Below are 25,014 nucleotides of genomic sequence, written 5' to 3'. Positions count from 1 at the left end.
GCGTCCTTAAGATTATTGAAAGGAGAGAATCGGGGCCAATTATTGGCCTAATTATCCTGCTATGTGAACCAGTCTTTACTCACTTTGATCAGGAAATGTAGGAAAAAAATACCTCCATACTTTGTACGCTATATATACAAATGATGTTCTTGTCTGACAAAACCTATAGCCCGCCAAAGCATGCACAACTTGTGGGACTTTAACTGATTAAAAGAAGAATTGCTTAAACCACTGACAAAGGATGATTTGTCAATCTTAATTTTGGTTGTAACTAACACTACTGTAAATGTTGAAGTGGGTATCCATGCCAGAATTATTGCTAAATAAAGTTAAAACATAATTAGACAAGTACTTGTTGATACTGTGAACTGTAGACTTATTTTAGCGTTCATACTCAGCCATACTTCTATGTTGAGTTCTATGTAAAACCTGAGTTCTATGTAAAACCTCAGCTGACCTTTGGTACTGATTCCTCTGAGGTCTGTGACTTTCATCAGCATGCGAGGAAACATGTGAGGCTTGTTGGGGCGTCGGCGGCGGGTGTAGATCTTCAGAGCTTCTAGTAGAGGCTCCTGCAGCTTGTCCACCTTCTGTGGCTCCTCTAGGTCCATACGGTCTAAAGCAATAACAGAACATGTAACCAACACACATTTTTTAGGACGTTGTACTATTGAAGGAAAAACACTGGTGGGCACAATCTTACCTCCACATATAAGGCAGATGGCACTTAGCAGGCCCGTCTCTGTGTCGTCCATCTCCAAAGGCAGCAGCTGGCCGGCAAAGGCAAACACCAGATCTGTGAGTGGCCCGAAACCGGCGTTATGCATCTGTGTTCTGTTAAGAGTCAGGCCATCTGAGAAGGTCATGGTGTCCTGCTCTGGTGTGTAGCGGGTGCATATTCTCAGCATCTGAAGAAAAAAGAAAAAGAAATAGTGATTAAAAATCAGCCTAAAGAATCGATGGAAGCTGGCAAAGATCGCATCGCGACATGTGAGGTGTGACAAATGGGAAAGTGTTGGGAAGGTGAAACAGGTGGGGGGTTAAAGAGGAGTAAGAGCATTCAGTTGGTACCAGGATATCCAGACATGCAGATTTGAGGAGGGTGATCTGGTCAGCGATGGTGAGCGTGGTAAAGCCTGGTAGCCGCTTGGCAAACTCCACAATCTTTATAATGCACTTAGTGGACAGCTCACTGAACTTATCCCACAGGCCCAAGTCCAGCTGTACTCTGTGGTCCGAACTCGAATTCTGGGAGAGAGTAAGAGGGAGAAATTGTAGGTGTGTTGCTTTGTAGAGTGTTTGTTCTTCAGGAAAGTGGTGAGCTATTATATAATATAGAGTGTTTCTGTGCGGATTTGAATGGAAAAGAAAAACTCACTGTGGTGTATTTTCCGAGCTGGCACAGAGATGGAAAGGTCTCTTGGTGAGCTTTGCTGACTTTATTAACAAGCTCCTCCAATTCTCCACTCAGCTCGTAGTTTTCTGGAAGCACCACCTCCTCCTTCACATCTTTCTTCTTCTTGTTTCTGTCATTACGTACGGCTACAGGAAACACAAGTGGAAAATGACTCACTTGAAAAACCTTAACTCCTAAGCATGTTAAGTTATATTTTGCAAAGAAATCCCACAGGCCCATGTTTTCTTCTCACCTTCTTTGGACATGCCGACCTCAAAGCATTTCTGCAGCCGGCAGTACTGGCAGCGGTTGCGGGTGACTTTGTTGATCTGACAGTTCTTTTCTCGGTGGCAGGTATACACCATGTTCTTTTGGATACTGCGCCGAAAGAAACCCTGAAACAGATGGAAAGAAAATGTTGTGTTTGCTGTTTCAATTTGAGAAAGAAATGCTCACCGTGAGTGAGAAAGTTACTTCAGTCCATGTTAGCATTATAGCCGTAAGGAGGGCAATGTTTGTTGGTCCACTGGTTTGAAAATGTCCAACAAACAGATTTATATAATTCCTGGACAATGCATTGCTGTTACTTTAGTTTTCCCCCGACTTGTTCCTGTAGCTACATTTTGTTAGCATCTGATGCTGTTTGAACAATTTTCAGAAACAAGTAGATTCATTGTTTTTTTTTCTTCTGCAGATCTCCATCTCTAAATGTTTAATCCTTTGTGGGATCAAAATGCAGCACATCTGATGAAATTCATCTTATTCGTCAACATGAATTTGTCTAACTGGCAAATTAAAAATAAATAGAATTTAAAATTTTATTTTATTTTTACATAATATCAGTGTTGACATTGTGAGAACAGTATTATTTTTCTCTTCACATAATCTATAGACAAAAAAGATCTTTTACAATTGACACATTTGCCTTACGTTGAATACTTTTCTTAATCTCTTTACAAAGTTAACATTTTCAAGTTACACAGCACTTTCTTCAGCTATGATTAATAAGATGCAGTAATAGTAAGAAAACTCTAGAGGGCAGCTTCCTGAAACAACATTACAGACATTGAGTGCTGACGTCAGTCCAGCTGATCATCAGGTTCTCACTCTGCTCTTGTCTTAGTCCACATCATCTGTTCACTTCACCAGTGAACTCTTCATGTGTCTCCGGCTTCATTTACCTTGCAGCCCTCACAGGAGCTCACTCCGTAGTGATAACCAGAGGACTTGTCCTGGCACACAAAGCACGGCTTGTAGACCCGAGGAGGGGGAGGAGGGGACGGAGAGCTGGGCACCATCTCCTCTGAGCTGGTGCTCTGCGTCTCCACCGCTGTAAAGAAGAGAGGGAGAGAGGGGAAGAAAAAAAGAAACATTTAGAATCTCTTATAAAATCAGAGCACCTTGTTTACCTAAGTTCTTCAACTCTTTGATGACCATGATGAAAGCTAATACAACCACTGATTAAGAGAGAGTGGTCAACAAACAACCCCCTACCCCATGCAGGCCATCCCTCGGAGCCAGAAGGCAAGCTCAAAGGCAGACATTTTTAAGAGAAAAGGGAGGAGGAGGGGGCACTGCTGATTGACAGGGACTTAAAAGAGACACAATTAGCTGATGGCCAGATGGCCCCGCTGATAAAATGCTGATTGGCAGCTGAGATTTGATTGACTTCTCTTTTTACTGCTGAGTTGGGGGGAGCAGGCATACCTCTGTTGACTTTTTGACTGACATCTTGAATTTTGCATGTGTGTGTGTTTGTGTGCACGCACGCACAAGCGCAGGCTCACATTTTTATTTGAAAGGCCCGTCCAACCGGAGCTGCCTATATACCTCGAGCCCCATGTGAACAAACAGAGGTGGGATGTTTATGAGACCTGGCTGTCTCCCTCTGTGCCTTCTCACTGTCTCGCTAAAGAAAATGGCACACTGTGTAGCACCATTTGCTGGCCACAGGCAAACTGCTGCTAATAAAAAACGTGCAAAACAAACAATGTGAAAGAGACGCGTAGAACTAGTGAAAAACTGAAGCTGCTAACGTCCGCTGAAAGCACAAAAAGAGAGAAACAGCCAAACGGCTGGTGCACATTTGAAGGTGATGACTAAAGAACAACCAGATTCCTTCGAACATGCCTTTCAACTTTCACCTTCAATCACCCCAACTTCACCTCTCTCGTCCCTCTCCCACCCCCACTCCCTTGTTTCCTGGTCCTAAATTCCTCAGCGCAGGCTGGACAGGGTTTAATAGTTGCCCAGGCTCATAAGCGGCCCTATAAAGGTTGTGTCTGGGATGGGAAGGAGGCCCCCCGGCCAGGCTGAAGGCCTCTTTATTGGGATCCAGTCACCTTGGGCAGCTATTCACATCAACAGCTTCATCCTTGGATCCCTTCCTAGTAAAAAATAAAGAATTCAGGGGTCAGAAACTGAAAGTCCCAGCCCCTCCTGTCACCTTCAATGGAAAGCACAGGACTGAACCAAATGTGCACCCCCCTCACCCGACCCCGCCGCAGCAACCCCAACCTGAACCGGCAGCTTGTCATTAACAAGAGTGGTAAGGTTTCAAAAAACAGAGAGGCAGAGGCACAAAGGGAAAATCTAATAAAAACAAGAGAGGGAGAAATGAACAGAGAAAGAAAAGGAGGAGAAGGAGGTGAGTCCGAGGACACAAACTTCCCAGTGTCTGTGAGGTGATATAAAATCGGACCATTTAACTTTGACCTTGACTGAAGAAGGCCATTACTAAGTACAAGAGTGGCAGCTTCCTTCAAAGTTCAAAATGTGATCCAATATAAAATGAATCAAACCTGATGAGTGTGATGCTTCACAAATAAAAACATCCGAAATATGTTGAAGAGGTAAAGAAACACGTACAGCCTTGTTTTTTACTGGAGCATTTAACATTGACCTTTAAAGGCTCTGCTGGACTTGACTCCATGATGTGTGTGGTTCTTAGACAGCAGTGTGCATACTGTCACTGGGACTGGATCTGAAATCTAAAACACATCGACTGGGATGACATCACACTGCCAGCCTTCATGTGCAGATGAACTTTTGAATCCTCATTTCTTGACATCCCCGGGTAAGGCCTTAACAACGTTGACGACATTTTTGTCTTTTATACAAAAAATATCTGTAACACATATTTCAATCTGAGGTATCCTCTTATTAACTAAACAACTGCAAACAACTGTTTCAACAGTTAGTCAAGGGTACATGTCTTTAGTTAGTCATTTTCTCGTCATGCGTCAGAAAGAAAAAAAAAATCACAAAACAGAGCCACCAGCACCTCCAATAAAAACACAAGTCTACAATTTAGATTCATTTGTTCTTCCATGAGAATAAACTCCTTTAAGAAGCGACTGAGCCTCCAGTCTCCCCTCTTCAATTTGAGTAGACATTAATTGTACACATTGATTACGACTTAAAAAATGGTGAGGGACATTTTTAATTATTTTCAGACAAGTCAGAGATGTAAATATTTACTGAATTAATCATTGAAAATAAGTGTAAACAGCAGCTCTCACAGTTGTATGTTATATTCTTTTATACCAATGTTTCTCAGTTTGGGATGAAAAAAATAGATCCATCCATCATCTATATCAAGCTTCTCCAAAGTGCAGGTAACCCTGTTTACTTTGTTTCTTCTTTTGAACCTATTTCTATGTTCTATGCTTTGCACCAAAACCACAGACACATAATCCTTGACTGTTTCATTGACTCTGTCATAAACCAATTTTCTGATTCTGACTGATCAGACTGAGAACTAAAGAGTGAGATTATGTTATCTGCTAACTTTGTCAAAACAAAACTGTAACTAACATTCAGGGTGCTCGGCACTTTCTCTATGACACAACATGTCTATTGAATGTCTGTCTTTCTTTTTTTTTTACACTCATTTATGATTAAACAGATCATTACACACTGCAGGTAAATACTTGAGTTGGGAAGCATCAGGAGTTCAGGTAGGTGCGGGAGGTGGAGGGGAATGAAAAGGCACTGTAACCGGAGCACTGTTTTCTGTTTATATAGTAGCACTGACAATGTCAGAGTGGAAAAAAATAGCTCCCATTGAAATGGAGAGACTGCATCTGGCGCCAGCAGAGAGGTAGGTGAGTGACAGCGTCTGAGGGTGCTGAGATTGGGTGAGGAGGGGACATGATGGGGAGAGACAGGGTGAGAGACGCAGGGCTGAAGGCAGCGTGAGACAGGAGGCGTCGAGGTGGAGGAGTAGGAGGGACTTTTACTGTGCGTGGAGAAAGAAGGAGAGGAGCCAAAAACTGTCAGCGGCTGTCATCACCCTGAACTGAGCTCAGCCTCGGAGCCTGGGTTTGAGCAACAACGACAAAAAAAAAAAACCCTCTCTGTTTTCACCTACAAGTCACCCCTCAGCGTGTCACAACATCAATCAGCACACCTCTGTGAGACACAGAGAGAGACAAGATGACTCTGGCAAATCGGTCTCATCAGATAGCTGGAGACATTCAAAGCTTCACATGCATGCCTCGAACTGTAAAAACAGGAAATCACTGCAAAAAGTCTTCAAGACGTGGAGGTTTTTATTTTTTAAAAATGTAACAAACATCATTCTTATATCACATAAGTGTCTGATTACAAATAGTATCCCTCAACTTTACTACACTCGTGTTTCTGTGTCTTCCCCACCTCCCTCCTCTCCCATTCACTCAGTGTTTGTTGTCAGATCAGCACATCTTTGTTTAGACAACAGAAGCTCCTCTGAAAGCAGACACCTTCTTATCAGCTTTGAAGCTCAGGAATGACTATTCACTCTGAGGTAGTTCTTTGTCCTAAAACCACAGTACCTAATAAAAGTACACACGAAGTATAGTATCCTATTTATGCAGCTGGTAGATTAGAAATCAACAGTTATAAATTATAACATCAGTGTGACACATATTTTCAAACGACTTCTAGCTATTTTACAAATATGTCTGAGTACAATGCATTCTGGGAAAATAGGAACACTTACTTTAGTCTGCAAAAAGACAGTTTTTTTTAAACATAATCTTGAATAAGTAATTTACCTTTATATTTTCTACTTCTAACTTTAAGAAATGTGATCTCTTTAACAACACATGCTTTTATCCTTGGGCCAGAGATACCAGCTTCAACTATCTTCTTTTCAGTTCTAGATTTTCTGATGGAAGCATGTCATATAAAAACATTTAAAGATGTATAAGAAGAAGCAAAGACAATTAAAGCTGATCTGCACTAATTTAAGATGATCTGTCGTTGACTTTCTGCCAGTGCATAAAAATGAAAAGAGAGATTGATGCCAAAGAGATGCACTTTTATAAACCCTGAAATCAGGAGTAAAAACAGAAGTAGTGACAGTATTATTGAACCAGTTTCCTCCTCTCAGAGTGGCTGTGTGCTGGACGCTGTGTTACATACGGCCTACACTATAGGGCCTGCAGCACAACTCAAGCTGCCAACATCCGACATCTCATTGAACAAGACATTGGCCTTAGGCTCTAAAGAGCTTCACACTGAGGAGATAGAGGACTTGTTTCACCACAAAGAGTTTAAAAAGGACTTAACAGGTTTATAGTCGTTTTCTAAGGACTTGTTTTTCAATTGTCTGACCCTTTTGAAGCTTTCTTTATTTTGTGAATAAATGTTTTAAAATGTGCAGTTATACCTCATTTATTTCTACTCAAGATACTCAAACTCTGATATTAGAGAGCCAATGTATCCTCTCCTCGTCTCATAAAGGGTTCAGCAGCACACTGAGGAATGTGGGCTGCTGAGTATGTGTGTGTGTGTGTGTGCATGTATGTGTGTGTGTGTGCGTGTGCGTGTGTGTGTGTGTGTGTGTGTGTGTGTGTGTGTGTGTGTGTGCGTGTGTGGGCTGCTGAGGGCCACAGGTCAGCTTTACTGTGTGTGAGGGGCTTCAGTGTGACAACAGAAACAGCGGGAGGAGAAAGAGGGAGACTGTTGCATTAATGTCATTTATTGTTAAAAAAAATGATGAGTTCAAGATCCTCAAGTCATCATGAAATAAGTAAGTTATTGCAATTCAATCAAATTCTGATTCGGTGCCGATCTCTTCTTTAATTAAAATATTCATGGTTCCTGGTTAAAATGACTGTCACTGTATTGTAATGTATCATATTGTAATTCATGAGCAGATTAACCACCTGGAACAAGCAGAGGCTCAAATATGCTGAGTGAGTAATTACCATGGCAGCAGGGAGGAGATGCAGGAGATCTGATTCACAATCCCTTTCATCAGCTGTTTTAAGTTCAATACCAGAGTCCCCCACCTTCCTCTCATTCTCATGCCCCCCCCCCCCCCCCCCCCCCCCCCCCCCCCCCCCCCCCACTAATAACCCTCTTCCCCTCCTCTGTCCCCTCCTGTCTTCCTGCCCGGGTGGGAGGAGGAGTCCTTCCTGTCATTGGCAGCGCCTTGTAAAGGAAAGGCTGTGAAAACCAGGCTACTGTCCAGGAGATGGCTCAATAAAAACAGCAGCAGACACTTAAAAAGTAGGCACACACAAACACGCACACACAAACAAATGAGAGCACACAAAGGGAGGCGCACACATTTGGAGACGCTCACTAACAAAAACAGACAACCTGGAAACTCAGAGACACAGGTTTAAGTTCAGTTTACCTGGAAGACAAACACTCGGTGTGAAGTTTAAGAAGAACAACTTCCTTGTTGTTTCAGTTTTTTCACGTTTGTCTGCAAAGTGTGATTTCAGGGTTCATTCATGGGAACGGTTGTTTAGTTTGTGTTTAACCATGATGCAGTTCTGTTTTTATGTCCAGTTTTACTTTCATTTCCGCTCCCTTTAAACATGTTTCGACTTTTTATAACTTTGGGCAGATTAAAGACATTTAATGAATAGCTGAGTTGACATATGAGAACTATAATTTATAACTCAGATTAAATCAAAGGTTCTTTCTCAGCCAAAATAAACACAATGTGGTGCAGACAGAGCTGGAAGCTGCGACTCAAAAATCACAGGCAAGTCTGAACACAGCTCAATGAACCTCACAAGACGTTCATGTAGCTTCACTTGGAAATACCTCTGTAATTCTAAAAAGCTGCAAAACAATAGAAGCAACACAAATCCTGGGCTTTAATACAAATGTAGTTCATCTAACATCCTGAATTACTGCAGTGTGCTGTATACGTGCTAAACCTGCACAGAGGAACTCACTGAGAATGATCAGAGTAATAAATGGAACAGTGTGTGCTTGATTTACAGAAACGAAATAATGTGACATCACCTGATGTGTTTCATAATCGACTCTCTGATCACAGGATGGAGGTCAGATGCTAGTTATGCCAGTTCACAGTTATGCCACAGAAGACAGAAAGAAAGAAAATGAAAGAAAGAAAGAGAAAGAAAGAAAGAAAGAAAGAAAGAAAATGAAAGAAAGAAAGAGAAAGAAAGAAAGAAAATGAAAGAAAGAAAGAGAAAGAAAGAAAGAAAGAAAGAAAATGAAAGACAGAAAGAAAATGAAAGAAAGAGAAAGAAAAAAAGAAGGCCTTGTGGTGAAAGTTTCCTGACTTGCAGGCTGCTTGTAACCTGATACTTTCTTTTTTCCTGAACAGGCCCTCCTCTGTTAATGTCCTGAAAATGTACTTTGCTTTGCTGCTTTGTTGCGACGTCTCCAGCTTATTCTCAGGTTTGTCATCACCCAAAGAAAATCTCTAACAGACTTCATACTCATTTTCACTTCTCGTTGCATCTTTAAAACATGAACAAAACTTAAAAAAATTCTTCTTCTTCAAAGAAAGACATTTTACAAGAATCATTCATATTTTCAGTAATCATTTTAAATAAGTCTTCAGAGCCTTATTAATATTGTGGGAACAAAGAGTTTATCACCGAATTCAAATGAACAATAAGCCAATGAAACATGAACAATGAACTGACTGAACACAATGTCATAGGAACTCATTGCAAACCCATTGAAGTTGTTCTTATGATCTGATACTGTTTTTGTTTCCTTATGACTTCCTTTAATGCGCTCATAAATGTACGAGAGTACGATGTGCATGAAAAGGAGTTCAAACTCAGCTCGTCTCCTCACACACACTGACTGAACTTGAATTTGGAGGTTTCTCAGAAGTTGTTCAGGCTCCACAGAGTCACTTCTTTCTCTCCAGTGTTTAGATATGGACACTGTTCGGGAGAGAAAACCCACAGGCATGAAGAGAACAAGAGTAGTTTCCTGACCCAGTGACACAGATTTCAAAAAGGCTACAATGACTGCTGCACGTACAGCCAAAATAACCATCTGAGCCGCTCTACAGTCCAAGTAATACAGCGAACACACATCTCTTTGTTAAAGTCAGATACATATATTCTGTCTTTAAAGCCACTTCCAGTGACAGCAGCTTTACTGCATTAGCTGTTATCCATTGTGGGACGATCTGGCGTTGATCTGAGTATAGCTTTGATGAGTCTTTTAAAGAGATGACGGTATATGGAGATTATCACTGAATGAAGAGGAGAGCATTTCCCTTCAGGCCTGAAACACACACACACACACACACACACATGTGCACACACACACACACACACACACACACACACACACACTCACTCAGGGTTTAATCCTGAATCCAACTTCAGCCCTCTGTCAACCACCGGTGTCCCATGGCCAGCACCTAATCTCTTAATTGAGCCTTTGTAATTGTAATTCAACCATTAAAGGCTCTCAGTTAGCCAACCCCATGCATGCAGGCCGTGGGTAAAGAATACATGCACATTGTTGCTGAAAGGAAAAACCCCTCACTCTCAATGAAGGAGAGTGTTAGAGGAAAAGACCCAAAGTAGGAAGAGGGTGACTTCAAAAGAGGAGAAAAACAAATGTCACATTGAGGAGAAGAAGCCTTCACACCACAAACACGAACTGCACAGGGACCAGTGACAGAGAGGACAGACTTCGGCAGGACCCCCCCCCCCCCCCCCCCCCCCCCACACACACACACACATACACATGCACACCCACACACACCACAATCCTCTTAATGCCTCCTGACGTTGAAACAAAGGAAGGCAGAGAGGTGCTGAACTGCCTCACATAAAAAAAGATGCACAGCCCTTAACACAGACACACACAAACACACACACACACACACAGAGGAGAGACACTGTGGCCAAACGTTCTCAGGAATTTATAGCCAGTGTCCAACATATCTTGTTCAACACATCACTGAAAAAAAACCAAACTTGGATTATTTTTCCAGTGAGCGCTGAAGGTCATCAGTGCAGCACTTCACTGAAGTTCAAAATGGACTAAACAATCAAAGAAATCCAAACGCTGACATGAGCTATGATCAATGTCAAAGGCGTCCAGTGAAGGTCAAAGAAATACATCAGAGCACCACAGGCACGAGGTTTGACAACCAACCACAAGACACGCTGAGTCAGTCTTATATTAATATTAACAGCAATAAATAAGAACAAAAACAATGTGGTTTATCTTAAAATAAATCATTTGAACCATAGAAATGTAGAATTGTGGGAGCGCTGCTAACCCTAACCCATGTATGGAGGCTACAGTCCTCAATGGGGGCCAGGGTTTGAATCCGGCCTGTGGCTCCTTTCCCGCATGTCAGTCTCCACTCTCTCTCTGTCCGCTGTCCTATCGCTCTAATGAAGGCAAAAAAGCCCAAAAATAAATCTTAAAAACAAAAATGTCTGTTTCAGTTTTCCTAGTCGCCATAATCGATTGATTTGTTCAAACACTGTCCATTAAACCTTCAATGATTCATTGTCTCTCACCCAGAGCAGAGAAAAGATGCACGTCGTGCCATCAGAGAAGCTGCAGTGTAAATGAATTAAAGGATTCATAAATGATCCAAAGCTTTTCCTTGTTGATAGACTCAAAAAAGAATTGAGTTATATTTCCAGCTCGACTTCAGAGGAGATAGATTTGCAGCCAAGAGACAGATCAGTCGTGTTTAAAAGAAGAGACGTGGAGAAAAAGAAGTGTATGATTTTTACATCAGAGTGACACGTCTTGGTGTAAAACAGCTCTTTAATGAGTTGAGATTAAACTGTTGTAAAAAAGGGTTGAATCTCTGGGGATCAGTTTCTTCAGTAGATGCAGAAAAAGATCTGTACACATGCCATTTCTTTACAGATACTGGACCTGCCACCTTTCCTGCTAAAAATAGAATCTAAACCGGAGTTTGATTCAAATAAGAGATGATTAATGAACATTTGTGGACATTTGTCTGTCAGGCTGGCATCTGGTGTGGCTCCTTAGCGAGTTGGAACAGGCCCTGCTGTGGTGTTTGTCATCCTGACTGCTCATCCATCATCATTAGCAGCACTGAGGAGCTGACAGCGCATGATGCCTGCTATCTAAATAATGACTGAAGATGAATGGACCCAAGGTGCTCAGAGGGGACGTCCCAAACACTGGAAACATTTTCCAATTTGGAAACAAAAAAAGAAATGTTCTCTGCTGGGTGACACTTATGAAAAGACTTCAGCGTGCCAGTTTCTAAAGAAAGCTAGAGTCAATGTTTGACTCTCTAAGCCACAAAGTCGAGTGTAATCACAGAGTGTGAAAGTAGTCTCCAGGTTCATAACAAAGGTCTGCTTATTATTCCTACAGCAAGAATGGAGGTATTCACCACATTTATCTTTCCAGTGTTTGTCCGCGTGAGTGGTAGCTCGTTTTATTCAACACTGTATCTAATGCAATCTCTGGCTTGTCTGCTCAGGTCTTTAGAGAACGCATATTCAGAATGTTTAGCACGTGAAGCTATGTGGCAGGTGCATGTTAATCTTTCAAAGTATAGTAATTTTTTTGCTAAAAAGTAGTGCAAAAGTTGAGTTGAGATTAGCGTAACTTCGTCCAATTTGCACTGAAACACGATGAAGAAATAAACAAGTGTGAGCGTGTATTCCAAATCACAACCATGTGATTTCAGGGCCCAATCTGTCAGAGCTGTTTCTGTTTGGACGTCAGCCGTTGTTGTTTTCTGGACACTTCCCTGGGGTCAGGTCCCCAGAATTGTTTAAAAGAGCTGTCAATCAGGTGAAGTCATTCATAAAGAAAACAAACACCATGATGTATAAATATGCACTCTCCGGCTCACTCACTCACTCTCACAAAGCACGCCGAGCACATAAACAAACAGAACGCCGGGTGAGAATGGGTACAGAGAATCGAAAGGAATCTGACTCTTCCTGTAGAGAGAGCTCAATGATAACAAAAGCAGGACTGTGATAAGAACACACACACACACACACACACACACACACACACACACACACACAGCTGCTCTTTTACAGTCTGATGGACAGGACGGAGTACTCACACTGAATGCTGCCGGTCCCGGCCCAGCCAAAGGGGTCCATAGCAGAAAAGTAAGGGGTGGCCTTGCTGAGCATGCAGGATCCTTGTGCGGAGACATCAAAGAGGGGCCGAGGGGCCAGACCAAGGGCCTCCATGCAATCGAACATGCTCCTTTTAAAAAAAGTTAAGCTAGCTACTTTTTTTTCTGCAGCCAAATTCATAGAGCTGAGCTGTAAAAACTAACCAAACACTTCCTGAGACTGAAGGTAACCCAACACTCTGCTTGTTCCAGGTGTTCCCTGTCTGTCTGTCTCTCTCGTGTTGTCCCTGTCTCTACCGCTGACCGCTTGCCTCAAGTCCTCGAGATGGACACAATTATGTCTGTCCAACTCTATTTCTGCTCTACAACCCACTTTCAAACTCTCTTATCACTTGTCTGCCTTTCTTTCTGTTCCTGCTGTAACTGATCTGAACTCCCCTCTCTGCAGCTCTGTGGGCCTCACACTTCACCACACACCATCCAACTATCTGCATGCTCTCCCAGCACAGGGGGAAAAGAGGCGGGGTCCAGGAAGAAGACATGGGCGGGACGTAGTTGCCTGAAGGGGTGTCAACCTGCAGTCTGATTGGATGTTTAATAAACTTTCCCTCCCTCCCTCTTTTTTTCCCTCCTCCTTCAAGTTTTTAAACTCGACTCTTCATATTTCATGAGCTGCGAATGAAAACAAACACTCCTCACATCACCTCTCTCATCCTGCAAACTTCTACTCACTTTCATCTTTTTTTCTTCATGACTTCTCCTCTTGCTCCACTAAAAATCCTGCCTTAAAAGAGAGTCTGTTTGGAGCCAGAATGAAAGAGTGCAGTGGAAGCGAGGATGTCCTCTGCTAGTTTCACTGTTAACTGAACACTTTCTTGTTGTAACATGTGATTCAATTCTTTGCTGAGGCAGAACATATTCAGTTTCTCTAAAAAAATTATTCTCAATAAGCCCCAACTGTTCTCAGTATTGTTTTGTATATTTTACTTGATACATTACTCTTTAAATTTAGCGGATTAAGCGGATATAAAACAGCTGTGACGTGTTAATAGGACATTTTTTGATAGGGGGATTAACTTTGAATAGTTCTTTAAAATGATGCTGCTTTTCGTCATTGTTTGAGTGTTAATAATTCATATTCTGTTTGCAGAGTGACATCCATGTATATCAGCAGATTTGATGCTGCATTGGCCACTTTCTGGATCATATTCATCTAAAAGAGCGAGCACAGTCTGATTAGCACTATTTTATGTAGAACTTTACCGTACACCGATACTACCAAAATATAGTGTTATAAAGGAGCAAGCCAGGGGAGGGAAATAATGAGGTTTTCCAGCTGAAGTTACAAGGGCAGAAGCGTGATCTGATTCATTACACATTCTGTGCAATCTTTTCCCTCTGAATGCTGAATCTATCTGGATATCTATATATTCTATGGAGATGTATTTATCTTCTCCATCTCCCGTTCGCTCTCAGTTTGTTCAGAAATCTCATTGAACTCCTCCAATTCAGTTCAAGTGGATTCAGTAATGTTCTCTGCTGGAGCTTATTGGATACTTCAGTCACAGTGAAGTGTGACTCCGCTGCAGGCGATCAACACTGGCCCTGAGTGGGGATAGTTTGGATACGAGACGGCCTCCCCCTCCTCCCTTTTCCTTCCCTCGCTCAAGAGGGATGAACTTTGAAAGAAACCCCCACTGGGGCTCTAACACCTCCCTTCACACACACACACACACACGCACGCACGCACGCACACACACACACACACACACACACACACACACACACACACACACACACACACACACACACACACACACACACACACACAAACACACACACACACGAACAGCCTGTGGCTTCATATGTTTTATTCTGCTTTTGAGTCAAAATGTTCTGCTTTCTTTGGGTTTTTTTTTAATCTATTTTGTTGTTTGTTTGGACTTATCCAAAACACAGAATCAATTTCTCTCTCTTTTCTTTAAAAAAAGGCCCCCTGCCTCTCTGCTGTTTTTCTCTTTACTTTTATCACTTTTTTTACAAGTTCTTTTTTTTGTCAAATCACCTCCTCTCCTTGGTCTTTGTCAGTGGAGTTTTTGTATTTAACCTGTATTTTATCATCACAGTCAGAAGCCACACACACAAACACACTCTCACACGCAGAACAATGTCACACAGCAGGGCGCAGAGTTGCACAATATCAGTCTGATGAGCGCTCTCCTCACCTTGAGACAATTAACCCTCCCGCCTCACAGAACCCTGACCCCCCCCCCCCCCCCCCCCCCCCTCTTCCCCGTCGTACAGACACAAATACACAGCCAGTGTGGAGGAGTTACAAATATTGTTTTACCATTTTATTTCACTTTTAACAAACACTGAATTCCCGTTAGAGCTGGCACATCGGAAGCGTTCTACCTTTTAAATGCACCTTTTAAATTTCTTAAGAGGTGCGAGTCACATTAGAATTCACAATGAGGTTCCTCATGTATGACACAACACACACAGAACAATGGCCTCTCTCTCTCCTGTCTCTGTGTTGGGGCTCCTCCAGCTCAGCTGCAGAGATACAGTGTTTGCACAAAGTCTCTGAGGCCATCAGCAAGTGCTCCAATGTAGTCACAAATGTGAAGCCAAGGAGTGCGATGCTGCTGCTTCGTGACGTTCACGTTGAAATGAAGGTTATAGTGTGGCAGTGTGTTTTCTGTGTGTGTGTGTGTTTGGATGGATGAAGCAAATACAATTCTGTGAGATGTGACTAGGCCAGAAATTACAAGAGGACATTGCGTAAAAAATCTGTTTTATCCTTTCACAACAGCATAGTTCTGATTTTGATGTCACACAAAAGACAAAATAGATCATTCCTCAACACTTTGAGGGAAGTATTTACTGAAACCTAAGAAAATCCAGAGATTATATCATGTATTAACACTGAGTCCAAGAAGAACGGGTCTGAAAAAGCTGCAGCCAAAGAAGTTCCTTGGGTGTAATTCCCATTTCCCCTGAGTTATTAAAACAAGCAGTGAACTTACTGAATGACTGAATACTCAGGGAGCTAAGGGAGCTTTTGATGTTCATATCATCTCATTTCAAGTCCAGGGACGTTATGAGTTCCATCTCATCAGGGAACAAAGTCCCGTCCTCCCCAAACACTGATTAGGACCTGGTTTGAATTCATTTGCAAATCCCACTTAAGCCTCAACTGTAATTTTGTATCACATTGTTCACTTTGCTCCAATGAGAGATAAGTCGTGATCGCAGCTTCTCTTCAAGCTGAAGAATGGGCCAAATTGTTTGTAGCGTTAGCGGTCCTTTTTGAGTTTCTTGTTGGCCAGATGCCACAATAAACTATCAGATTACAGAAGGCATGCCTACAGAGTTATTAAAACCATTACATACAATCTAACCAATGGATAAACACGTTGTGAACATGAAACATAAACTACTGAATTTCTATAGAGTTCAAAGTCTTTAGGTTGAAGAACTGACCAACTAGGCCCAGTAGTCGTGTACTGTACTGAAGCACGATTGTCCCCCATCCTCATACCTTTAAGGTAATGTAGCCCATGATGATAGCCAACCACAACAGTGTGGTGCTAGAGGTGAATAATACTACTCAGAGCTAGTCGTTACTAAGACATTTGGCAGTGCTTTATATCCCATACTCCAACAAGTAAAAGGTGTGCTAGGCTTCACTTTAAAGGAGTTTTTCCACACACTGTTTGAGGTTACACAAGGTATTGGATATCAGGCCATTCACAAGTAGATTAACAGAAAGGAGCTGTTTTCATGTGTGTGCTGTAGGTCGCCTGTAATCTCGTTGTACAATTTGTATAATGACAATAAAGGCATTCTATTCTCTAAATTCATTGTGAGTTGGTTGTTCAGATGTGTCCTTCACAATTAGAGACTATTCCTGTAGACATGGGGGAGAAGGGTCCTCAGGAGGACACATGAAACGTGAAAAGAAAGAAACAGAAGTGGCGAACGATGCAACCGAATCAGACGCCGGTTGTTTTTCTGTTATATCAATGTTTCTTGTCAAGGACAAGAGCATCATGGCGAACAGGAAACGTGACAGTCAGGATATAAATGTCATCATCTCCCCCCGCTCACTTGCATTGAATTTTCAATTGTCCTTCCATCAGCTCTGAGGGATAAAGTCAAGTAAAACAAATCTGGTATTTGTGTTCACACATGTGAAAGCACTGAAAGGTTACAAGAAGGAAAATTCTATTATTCACGCCCAGTATTCCCCCAAAGCTAAATCTAAGTGCCTGGTATCTTAAGCATGCTTTGTATCTGATCAGGTGGTTATGTTGTGTTTCAGAAAGTTTACAACACAAAACGTTGTCAACATTTTGGGCTTTGCTCTCATGCTGTAAACATATGGGGACAGAATACGAAGTAAACCACATTTAAAAGTAAAGTAGCTTTCAGAGATTGATTCATTTTGAACAAAGGTCATGTTTTTGAACACAATCTTAATCAAACTTTAAATATCTAAACATTTATGTTCATTATGACAAATGAGTAAAAGTTAGTGAGTGAGTGTGTGTTTTTTTTTTTCCTGTGGGACTCCTTGTTTGCTGTTACCATCTGTGCAATGCACAGCCCTAATGTGTGTAATCTGACACCAAGAGACAGAGTCAGACTCCGAGTCAGACTCTGCTTATCACAAAACATGGAGACCTCACAGGAACACTTTTAGAGCTGAGTTTTGTCTGTTTGTAATGTGCACCACAGTGTTCACAGCTCAGTACTGCCGTTGATTTACTCTCAAGTGCCTGTTTGTTTAGCTTGTAGTCGAACATCAGAGCACTCTGTGCAAAAATGAAGTCAACAAGAGGTGAGCTCAAGACAAAACGTACATGCTGCATCAAAGCTGCATAGCCAATCACAAGCTGTACCGGCACTTTGAACATGTAGTTCTAAATTGACTGAACAGGACAAAGAACCGTGTAAAAGACTTCATGTGCAAATACTGTAAACTGGGTAAAAACCATAAATAAAAGTTTTTCTGTTTTTCATTTGCAGTGGTGGGAAGTTGTGTTGGGGTGGTGGGCCGCCCTCCAAAATGAATGGTGAACCCTTAGTGGGATGCCAGGCTGTCAACTATGAAATCAGGTAGAACTGTCGTAGATAAACGTGACAGGTTTGGATCTTCTGACAGGCTTCTCTGTTTTGTCACACGTCTGTCCTGACAGACACACAGCCGCCCCTCATATCTCTCCATCTCTCTCTCTGGACGTTTATGTAAGGCCCAGAGGCAGCATGTCAGGAGATCTAATGACATACTCAGCGCTACTAGCCTAGATGTTGAGCTGAGTCTCCATAAAGAGACCAAAGATAAACTGATAAGTGCTGCTCACTGAACACATCACTCTGTGTGTGTGTGTGCACACAATGATGACATGCACACCGTGACTGACAGGAGTGCTCAGCACAATATTTCTTGAGTGAGATTTCAGGATAATAATTTCATCAAACATGTTTTTATGTGAAGAGTGTGATAATAACAACTGCATAGTTACCAGAATATCAATAATACATATGATTATGGATCAAAAGGATGGCACTGCCACATAAATACATGGAGTGACATGTATTTGATTAAGTTATGGACAGAAAAAAACACGTTGTTCTATGCTGCAACTATTCAGTCAATTTAGCTCCTGCGATATATGAGTCTAATAAAATAGCTGACTTATATTTGCCTTTACTTCTTCCACTTTTTATCATTCTCTATTCAGCACTGATGTTGCACATTTCCATTGATTAGGAGAATGGAAAAACAATCATGGCCTATTGGACAGCTCTTTAAGTTTTGCACAAAGCTCTATGATTGGAGCATTGCACGATCCTCTTGACTGAGTGAGTCTGAATAGTTTTGTTAAAATTGTCTGGTAATTGTGGTAGGGTTTTTTTTGTTTTTTTTTAAAGACTTTGGACCCAGTGTTCCTAAGTAACATTACAAAGCACTTGGAAGAAAGAAAAAAAGGGGGAAAAGATTATTAAAGACTTTTCTTACAGTGCTCACATAAAAGTGCATCAAGCTGAATATTAACGTTTGTTGAACTCTCCAAATCAACATATTTTTTTGAATCAAAATGTTGTCAAAACACACCATTACTCTCCCTGCAGGTCTTGTTTACTTTCTGTCTTACTGTAAAGTGCAACAGCGCCCCCTGTGACTCACAAAGTCTCTTTACAACACAGTTAGAGGGAGCGGCTCATTTTCCCTTCTTTCTCCCCATCTCTTTTCTTTCTTTTTAAGAAATCTGTTTCTGGCTGTTTACAAGTTTTAGAGTCTGTGGAAAGCAACAAATTAGTCATGAGGAAATGTAATGTTTTCTGTTTTTCCAGACTTCTCTTTATGCCATCCTTCTGGTTAACCACAAAACAAAAAAAAGCCCTCTTCTTTTCTCCTCTCCTTTATGTTTTCTTCTCCCCTTCTTCTCAATGCAGGATTTAAAGCCTGATTGTAATCTTGCAGTTTTCCCTGAAGGCTATCAACATTTTAGAGAGCCCAGGACAGGGAACTGATATTTGGCCCTCTATCTAGTCATGTGAAAGGGTGTCAGATTAAGATTTCTCGCCTCTTGATTAAACCTTGGACAACCTCAAACCCATGATTACATTTTATATCTTTGAAATGTTTTTTCTTTGAGTATAACTCTTTGGTCATGTATTAAGCACCCATGTGCCTAATATAAGTATATACTGTATATGGTGATAGTATATGCACATACTGTAAAAAAGCCTGTCTGGATTTAAGGAGGCCTGTTCAGAGTTCACAAGCTCAGACAACTTAAAGATCAAAAATGAGGACTCAATGCAGCAGAGCGAAAGAGAAGCAGAGCGGCACCAGGAGCAGCCTGGACATTCTTCTTCTAAGTTTGTGTGTTGTTAAACAGAAGGGAGTATTTATTTTTCACATGGACTCAGTCTGGTTAAGTTTACGTATGTATTTCTGTTCATACGTTCTATTTGAGATCCAGCTAAATTTTTTCTTCGATACATTTCCAAAGATTCCCTGCTGTTACAAAAGGGGCATCCCATATTATATTTGTTATTATGTGCATTTACATGATCGTCCTTTAAAAACCACACACACATACATAGAGACTCACATCTACATGAAACCACAAATAACCACACAAAACAGAAGTATGTATGTCTTCCTAACTAAAAGATGTGTCCAAAGGTTCGACTACTATTTTACATGCATCAAATGGACAATCTGTTAGAAGATATAAAGTGTTGTATAGTACTCACACAATGCTGCCATTTCTTTAGGAAGGTCCGCCCCAAATCGGCCAAAGAGGTGGCTACTGGCCAGCAGGTCGAAGGGGGAGTGGCTCCGCATGGAGTTGAAGGTGAAGGGGTACATGGCACGAGGGAAGCCAGTGATGTGACGCAGCTGGTGCTCCCTGTTGGTTGCCATCTTGAGAAGTATTGCTGGTGATTCAGGTGACTTTTGTCCGACTGTCTGCTGTCCCCTCTTTCTTCTTTGTCCTTTCAAGAGCTTATATAGAGTTTGACATAGACTGGTGCCATCCAGCCCCTCCCCAGCTGCTGGCTCCACGAACGTCAGGCTGTAAGGAGGTGAGAGGGATGATGAGGAGGGAGGAAGAGTGGCACCAAGGAACCTGGGCCAGGTCCAGCTTCTCTGTAAAAGAAGGAAAGGGAAGAAAGAAGGGTGAGTTGTTGTTACCTTGAGAATAAAGTTGCTTAAAATAATACAAGAATGTCAGTCAAGCTTCTTCTGTCACCAAAACTAAACCTGAATTAACTCCGAAGCACTTAAAAGCATACATATAACATAAAGGAAGAGAAGAGATCAGTTGACAAAGCTGGGAAGCAGATTGTCTAGAACACGTTTTTGTCCGTCTTCAAAGTAGTGCCATGATTTCAGTTAGTGCCATATGATTTCAATCACCACTGTAGTAGAAAGAGCTCTCTGTTTCTTCTGCCAGCTTGCCAGAAAACGGCCAGCCACAACATGGGTACAGTAAACCCTTCACAGCTTCAGGCACACATAGCCCACTCATTCTCTCTGAACCCAACACGGTAAACCAGGCGGTCCTGCGTAGAAGCAAAAAATGAACTCTGCACACACAGCTGAGAGTTTGTTAGAGTGCCAAATGATGTACCTTGTGGACCTGTCACCCTGCCTGTAACGTTAAACACAAGGGCAGTCATCGTCTCTCTGATATCTGTATGACACACTCATCTCCTTCATTGGTTTCATGAGTGGGTAGGGCTTTGCACTGTGTGGTGGAGCTGTGGTAAATACTGCTTTGCCAAAGAATGTCGTGTTGTTTTGGGCCTGCTTCGGCACAGGGATCAAACACCCAGGGTGGGTGAGAGAATTATGGATTTAGAATATCCTGGAATACACAGACTCAGCTGAAAAACAAAGTGAATATAACAAATTAATCCAACTTTTTTGGAGGACGAATGCAGCAACATTGTATGTGAACATTTTCAGTCACACACAAAAGCCTGCAGCTTGAAGCCATACGTCGAAGGCTGCCCCACATATACATTAAATAAAGTGTTCCTCATCACTGAAGGAAAAAAAACTGACAGAAATGTTCTGTTTATTAAAACAGAAAATAAATAAATAAAACATTTCTGGATACATTTCTGGAAGGCATTTCTTGCCAGACTTATGATAAAACATACATAACATTATGTTCTAAAATACATATGCCATAAGGCCACAATTTATTAGGGTCTAGGGCTGAGCTTAGTGGACAAAATAATATGTCCATATTTTTTATTTGAATGGCAATACACAATATATACCTCAATAATTTTATATATCTCAATAATTTTATATACCTCAATAAATTTGTCTGTAAAGAAAAATCCAAAGGATCAGTTAAAAGTGACCTCTACATGTCCATAATGCTAAATGTCCCTTTCATTAACAGCCAGCTGCACAAAAACAACATGTCCATGAAATATGACATGCAAAAAAAATACCTTGTGACATCTTTTTGAAATGAAAAATAATATTGAATAAATTCTGCTACTTGAAGATAATTTCCTGCATCACAAGATACACACAGCAGTGTATCGTGTCACGCGGTTTTGGAGTTTTGTTCAGAGGGGGACGAGAGGCGGAGCAAAGTGAAGCAGGACAGACAGTGAGAAGAGAAATACTGTAGGTGTGCTGCCAACTGGACTGAAGAAAAATATAACATTCTCTCAATGCAACATAAACTATACATGAATATAAATGAATTGTTCTATATTTCCCAGCCCTATGAGGGGTCAATCCTCCCTGCATGAATGTGGAGAGAGTAAAAGAGACAACTAGGAGACAGAAGTTGACTGTTGAATTGTTTGCAGTATATTGAGTTGTGTTTCCACATTCTTTGTACCATGATTGAGTTAAACTGAATGGGAAAACCATTACATTTATTAACATGCCTGCTCAGTTCTGCTATGGTTGGGATGTCAAATCTCCTACATCATTTTTAGTAAAAGCAGTTTTGTCTTCCCCCACACACATGCCCTTACAGTGCATTCTACACATTCAGACACAAAGCCACACAGTCAGCGCAGCGAGTGTTGTTTTTAAAGTCATATTTCCCATATTGACATTTTTTCTGTAGCTGCTTGGCTCTGCTGCGGTTTTTCTTCACTGCGAGGGCCAGTCGGGGAGAGTCCCTGCAACTATTTTCACAAAGACCTTTTGTGTTTGACGATCAAAGACTGTCAAACACATGTTGGACAAAGTGTGCAGTGATTATAAAAGCGATTACATACGTGGCGTGGAATGGTCACATTTTACAAAACATATGCATACACATGCCCCTTCTGAAAGCAGAACACAGACAAACACAGGCACAGGCGTGTAGTGCAGCAGAGGTGAACACACACAGATGTTCTGTGACTTTAATCATGTTCATGGGCGAGCAATCAGGGGAAAACACTGCGTTCACACATGCTGAAGCCCCATTGAAAGCTGCAATTGACCTTGAAGAATGAAGGCGTAAATATAGGTGGAAGGATTCGTCCACAGATGCAGCTCCTTCGAGTGTTGAAGTTGACTCTCTCACCAATAAAATGCAAAGAAAGTAAGAAAGCCAGATGTAAAAGAGGATCGGGATGAAGAAAAAAATGGGTGTTGAAAGCTGAAAAAAAGATGGAAAAAGATGGAGGGCAGCAGAGGAAAAGAAAGGGAGGGGGAGCTCGAAAGGAGTTTCAAGCATCTGGCAAGCCATGTGTAAGAAGTGCACTGAGTCCTATTAATTAGAGCCATACTGGAAAACTGGATTAATAAAAGAAAGAACGGACTGTCGTAAAACAGCATGGGAGGAGGGCAAAAAAAAGGCAGAATGGTTTCAGACAACATAAAAAAAAAATAGAGAAACAGTTTCATTTCTTCTAATAAACTACGAAATAATGTGCACACAAGCCAAGGAATGGTTTCTTTCTCTTTAATGAGTAACACCCCCACTGCCTTCACCCGCCTTCTCACTCTCCCTCCAGGGGGAATACACCTTGGTTAGGGCAACAAAAGCAGTGCTGTGTCTCAGGGCCTCCAGGCCTGCAGGCCTCAATGCTGCTTTTATGAGACCTGGCTGGGCAGGTCAGACTGGGTCACCAGGTTCTGGTCCTGCTGACACACAAACACAGCAACACACATGCACGCACACAACACAACACTGATGCTCACTTCTCCCAGACTTGGAATTAAAAACAGCTTCAGTGCAAAAGCAACGGGGCTTTCCATGTGTCTGTCTGTTCCAAAAAGCCGCCGTATACTGTCAACTAAGCTATTTTTCAATTAACTTCCATCGAATGACACTCTTGGGAGCTACGTCATTGTGTTCAGTGCATTGTTGCAACAGTTGTAAACATGGTTTCGCTGTAAACAGATGAAATGACAAAAACAATTTTTTTTGCAACATGTCTTAAGGCCTTAATAAGAGCATCATCTGGTTCTGGTTATCCTGGGTGTAAATGCAACTGAACTTTATGGTTTTTTCCAGCCCCTATCAACTTGAGGTTTAAGTTTCAAACCTACACACAGACACACTATGTCATTACTGAGAGCAAGGCAACACAAAGCTGGCTCATTTAAAAAACACGATTTTCATAAACCAAACCAAACAATCAAATCGGGTCCAAACAAGCATTTGAGTTGCCCAGCCCATCAACATGCAAGCTGCCTTAAATCATTTCTCTTTGCGTACTTTGGCACGTTTGACAAATCCAAACAAACGGCATACTTGCATACCCTGCATGAGCTTGCAACAGCCCGGTAGGACTGACAATTTGTGGGAAACAATCATTTGTGAAAGGTGTCACTGCAATCATTTGTACTGTGCATGTCAGCAGTGCTTGAAAAATGGCCCCAGGTTGTTTTCATAAAGATCTCTGTGTGTATTGAAATACATGACCAAAATGAACTCAGCTGAATCTCTTCAATTTCTTTTTATTTTGGTTGGAAAATAAGAAACAGTCACAGTCAACATCAGCTCTGAAGTGGGACAAACGCAGCTCTTTACTCTGCTGAGTCTCAGCTGGTTAAAGGCACATCTGGACCCCTTCTGTGTTAAAAGAGCCGTCATCTTGATAGTTATCATTAACAAATGTAGATTTGTTTCTATCACAAGACAACTGAACATGCTAATAGCAATGATTCTGTTACATCTGTTAAAGACAGTCATGTGCTGGACATGTCTTTAGCTCTCACACAAAATCAACTAGCTAATGTTAACAAATCCCACAACAACATAGAAATAACCTCTGGAAAAATGGGAATGTGACTGTCACGGGGGTTAAAGTGTAGGATCAACAGTGACATGGCATTGGCTAATTTACGTTGCTAGATTCACAATGTCTGGGTTAGATAAAGTCATCTAATTGAGCCAAGCTGATGAGGCTGATCTGAGCAGTAAATTAGAAATATTTATAGGCTTATTTATCGAGCTACGAGCAGAGCCTTGCAGCGCTACGTTACAACCAATCTTAAGCTGTGTTAACAAGTCACTCCTAAATTTTCTTTTTAACTCTTCCACAGTTGGTTGTTCACACAGGTTTGGCACGACAGGTGAATATCCCTGCCGGACAACAGAGTCCGCAGTGTGATGTTAACATTTGAATGTTTTCATTTTTATCAATGCTTTGGGTAGTTCGACACAATCACGATGAAAGAGTAAAGAAGAGCGTTCAAACTGGCGAACAGAAAACATAATAAAGCAGTTTGAAATCGTAGCAGCTGCGCATGTAGTCTAAAGTCACCACCCCGATAGTTTTCATGAAT

At 41.6% G+C, this 25,014-nt stretch overlaps 1 protein-coding gene across 2 annotated transcripts in view; it reads right to left on the bottom strand.

The window, feature by feature from the left end:
* The window catches only part of LOC306822892 (retinoic acid receptor gamma-A-like), a 41,540-nt gene that overhangs the window by 3,542 nt on the left and 12,984 nt on the right, over positions 1–25,014 (bottom strand). Inside the window, exons 4-10 of one of the 2 annotated variants that reach the window (XM_079342172.1) lie at positions 20,004–20,397; positions 2,578–2,726; positions 1,650–1,791; positions 1,379–1,542; positions 1,072–1,248; positions 704–908; positions 458–616 (exon numbers count right to left, since the gene is read on the bottom strand). In XM_079342172.1, coding sequence (XP_079198298.1) covers positions 458–616; positions 704–908; positions 1,072–1,248; positions 1,379–1,542; positions 1,650–1,791; positions 2,578–2,726; positions 20,004–20,397 — 1,390 coding nt within the window. Of the gene's footprint in view, positions 1–457; positions 617–703; positions 909–1,071; positions 1,249–1,378; positions 1,543–1,649; positions 1,792–2,577; positions 2,727–12,710; positions 13,249–20,003; positions 20,398–25,014 lie in introns of those variants that run through there. The other variant, XM_079342173.1, reaches the window with a different exon arrangement.

Source organism: Symphodus melops (assembly GCF_947650265.1).
Source record: "Symphodus melops genome assembly, chromosome: 4".
Classification (NCBI taxonomy): domain Eukaryota; kingdom Metazoa; phylum Chordata; class Actinopteri; order Labriformes; family Labridae; genus Symphodus; species Symphodus melops.
This window is presented reverse-complemented; position numbering and strand designations above follow the sequence as displayed.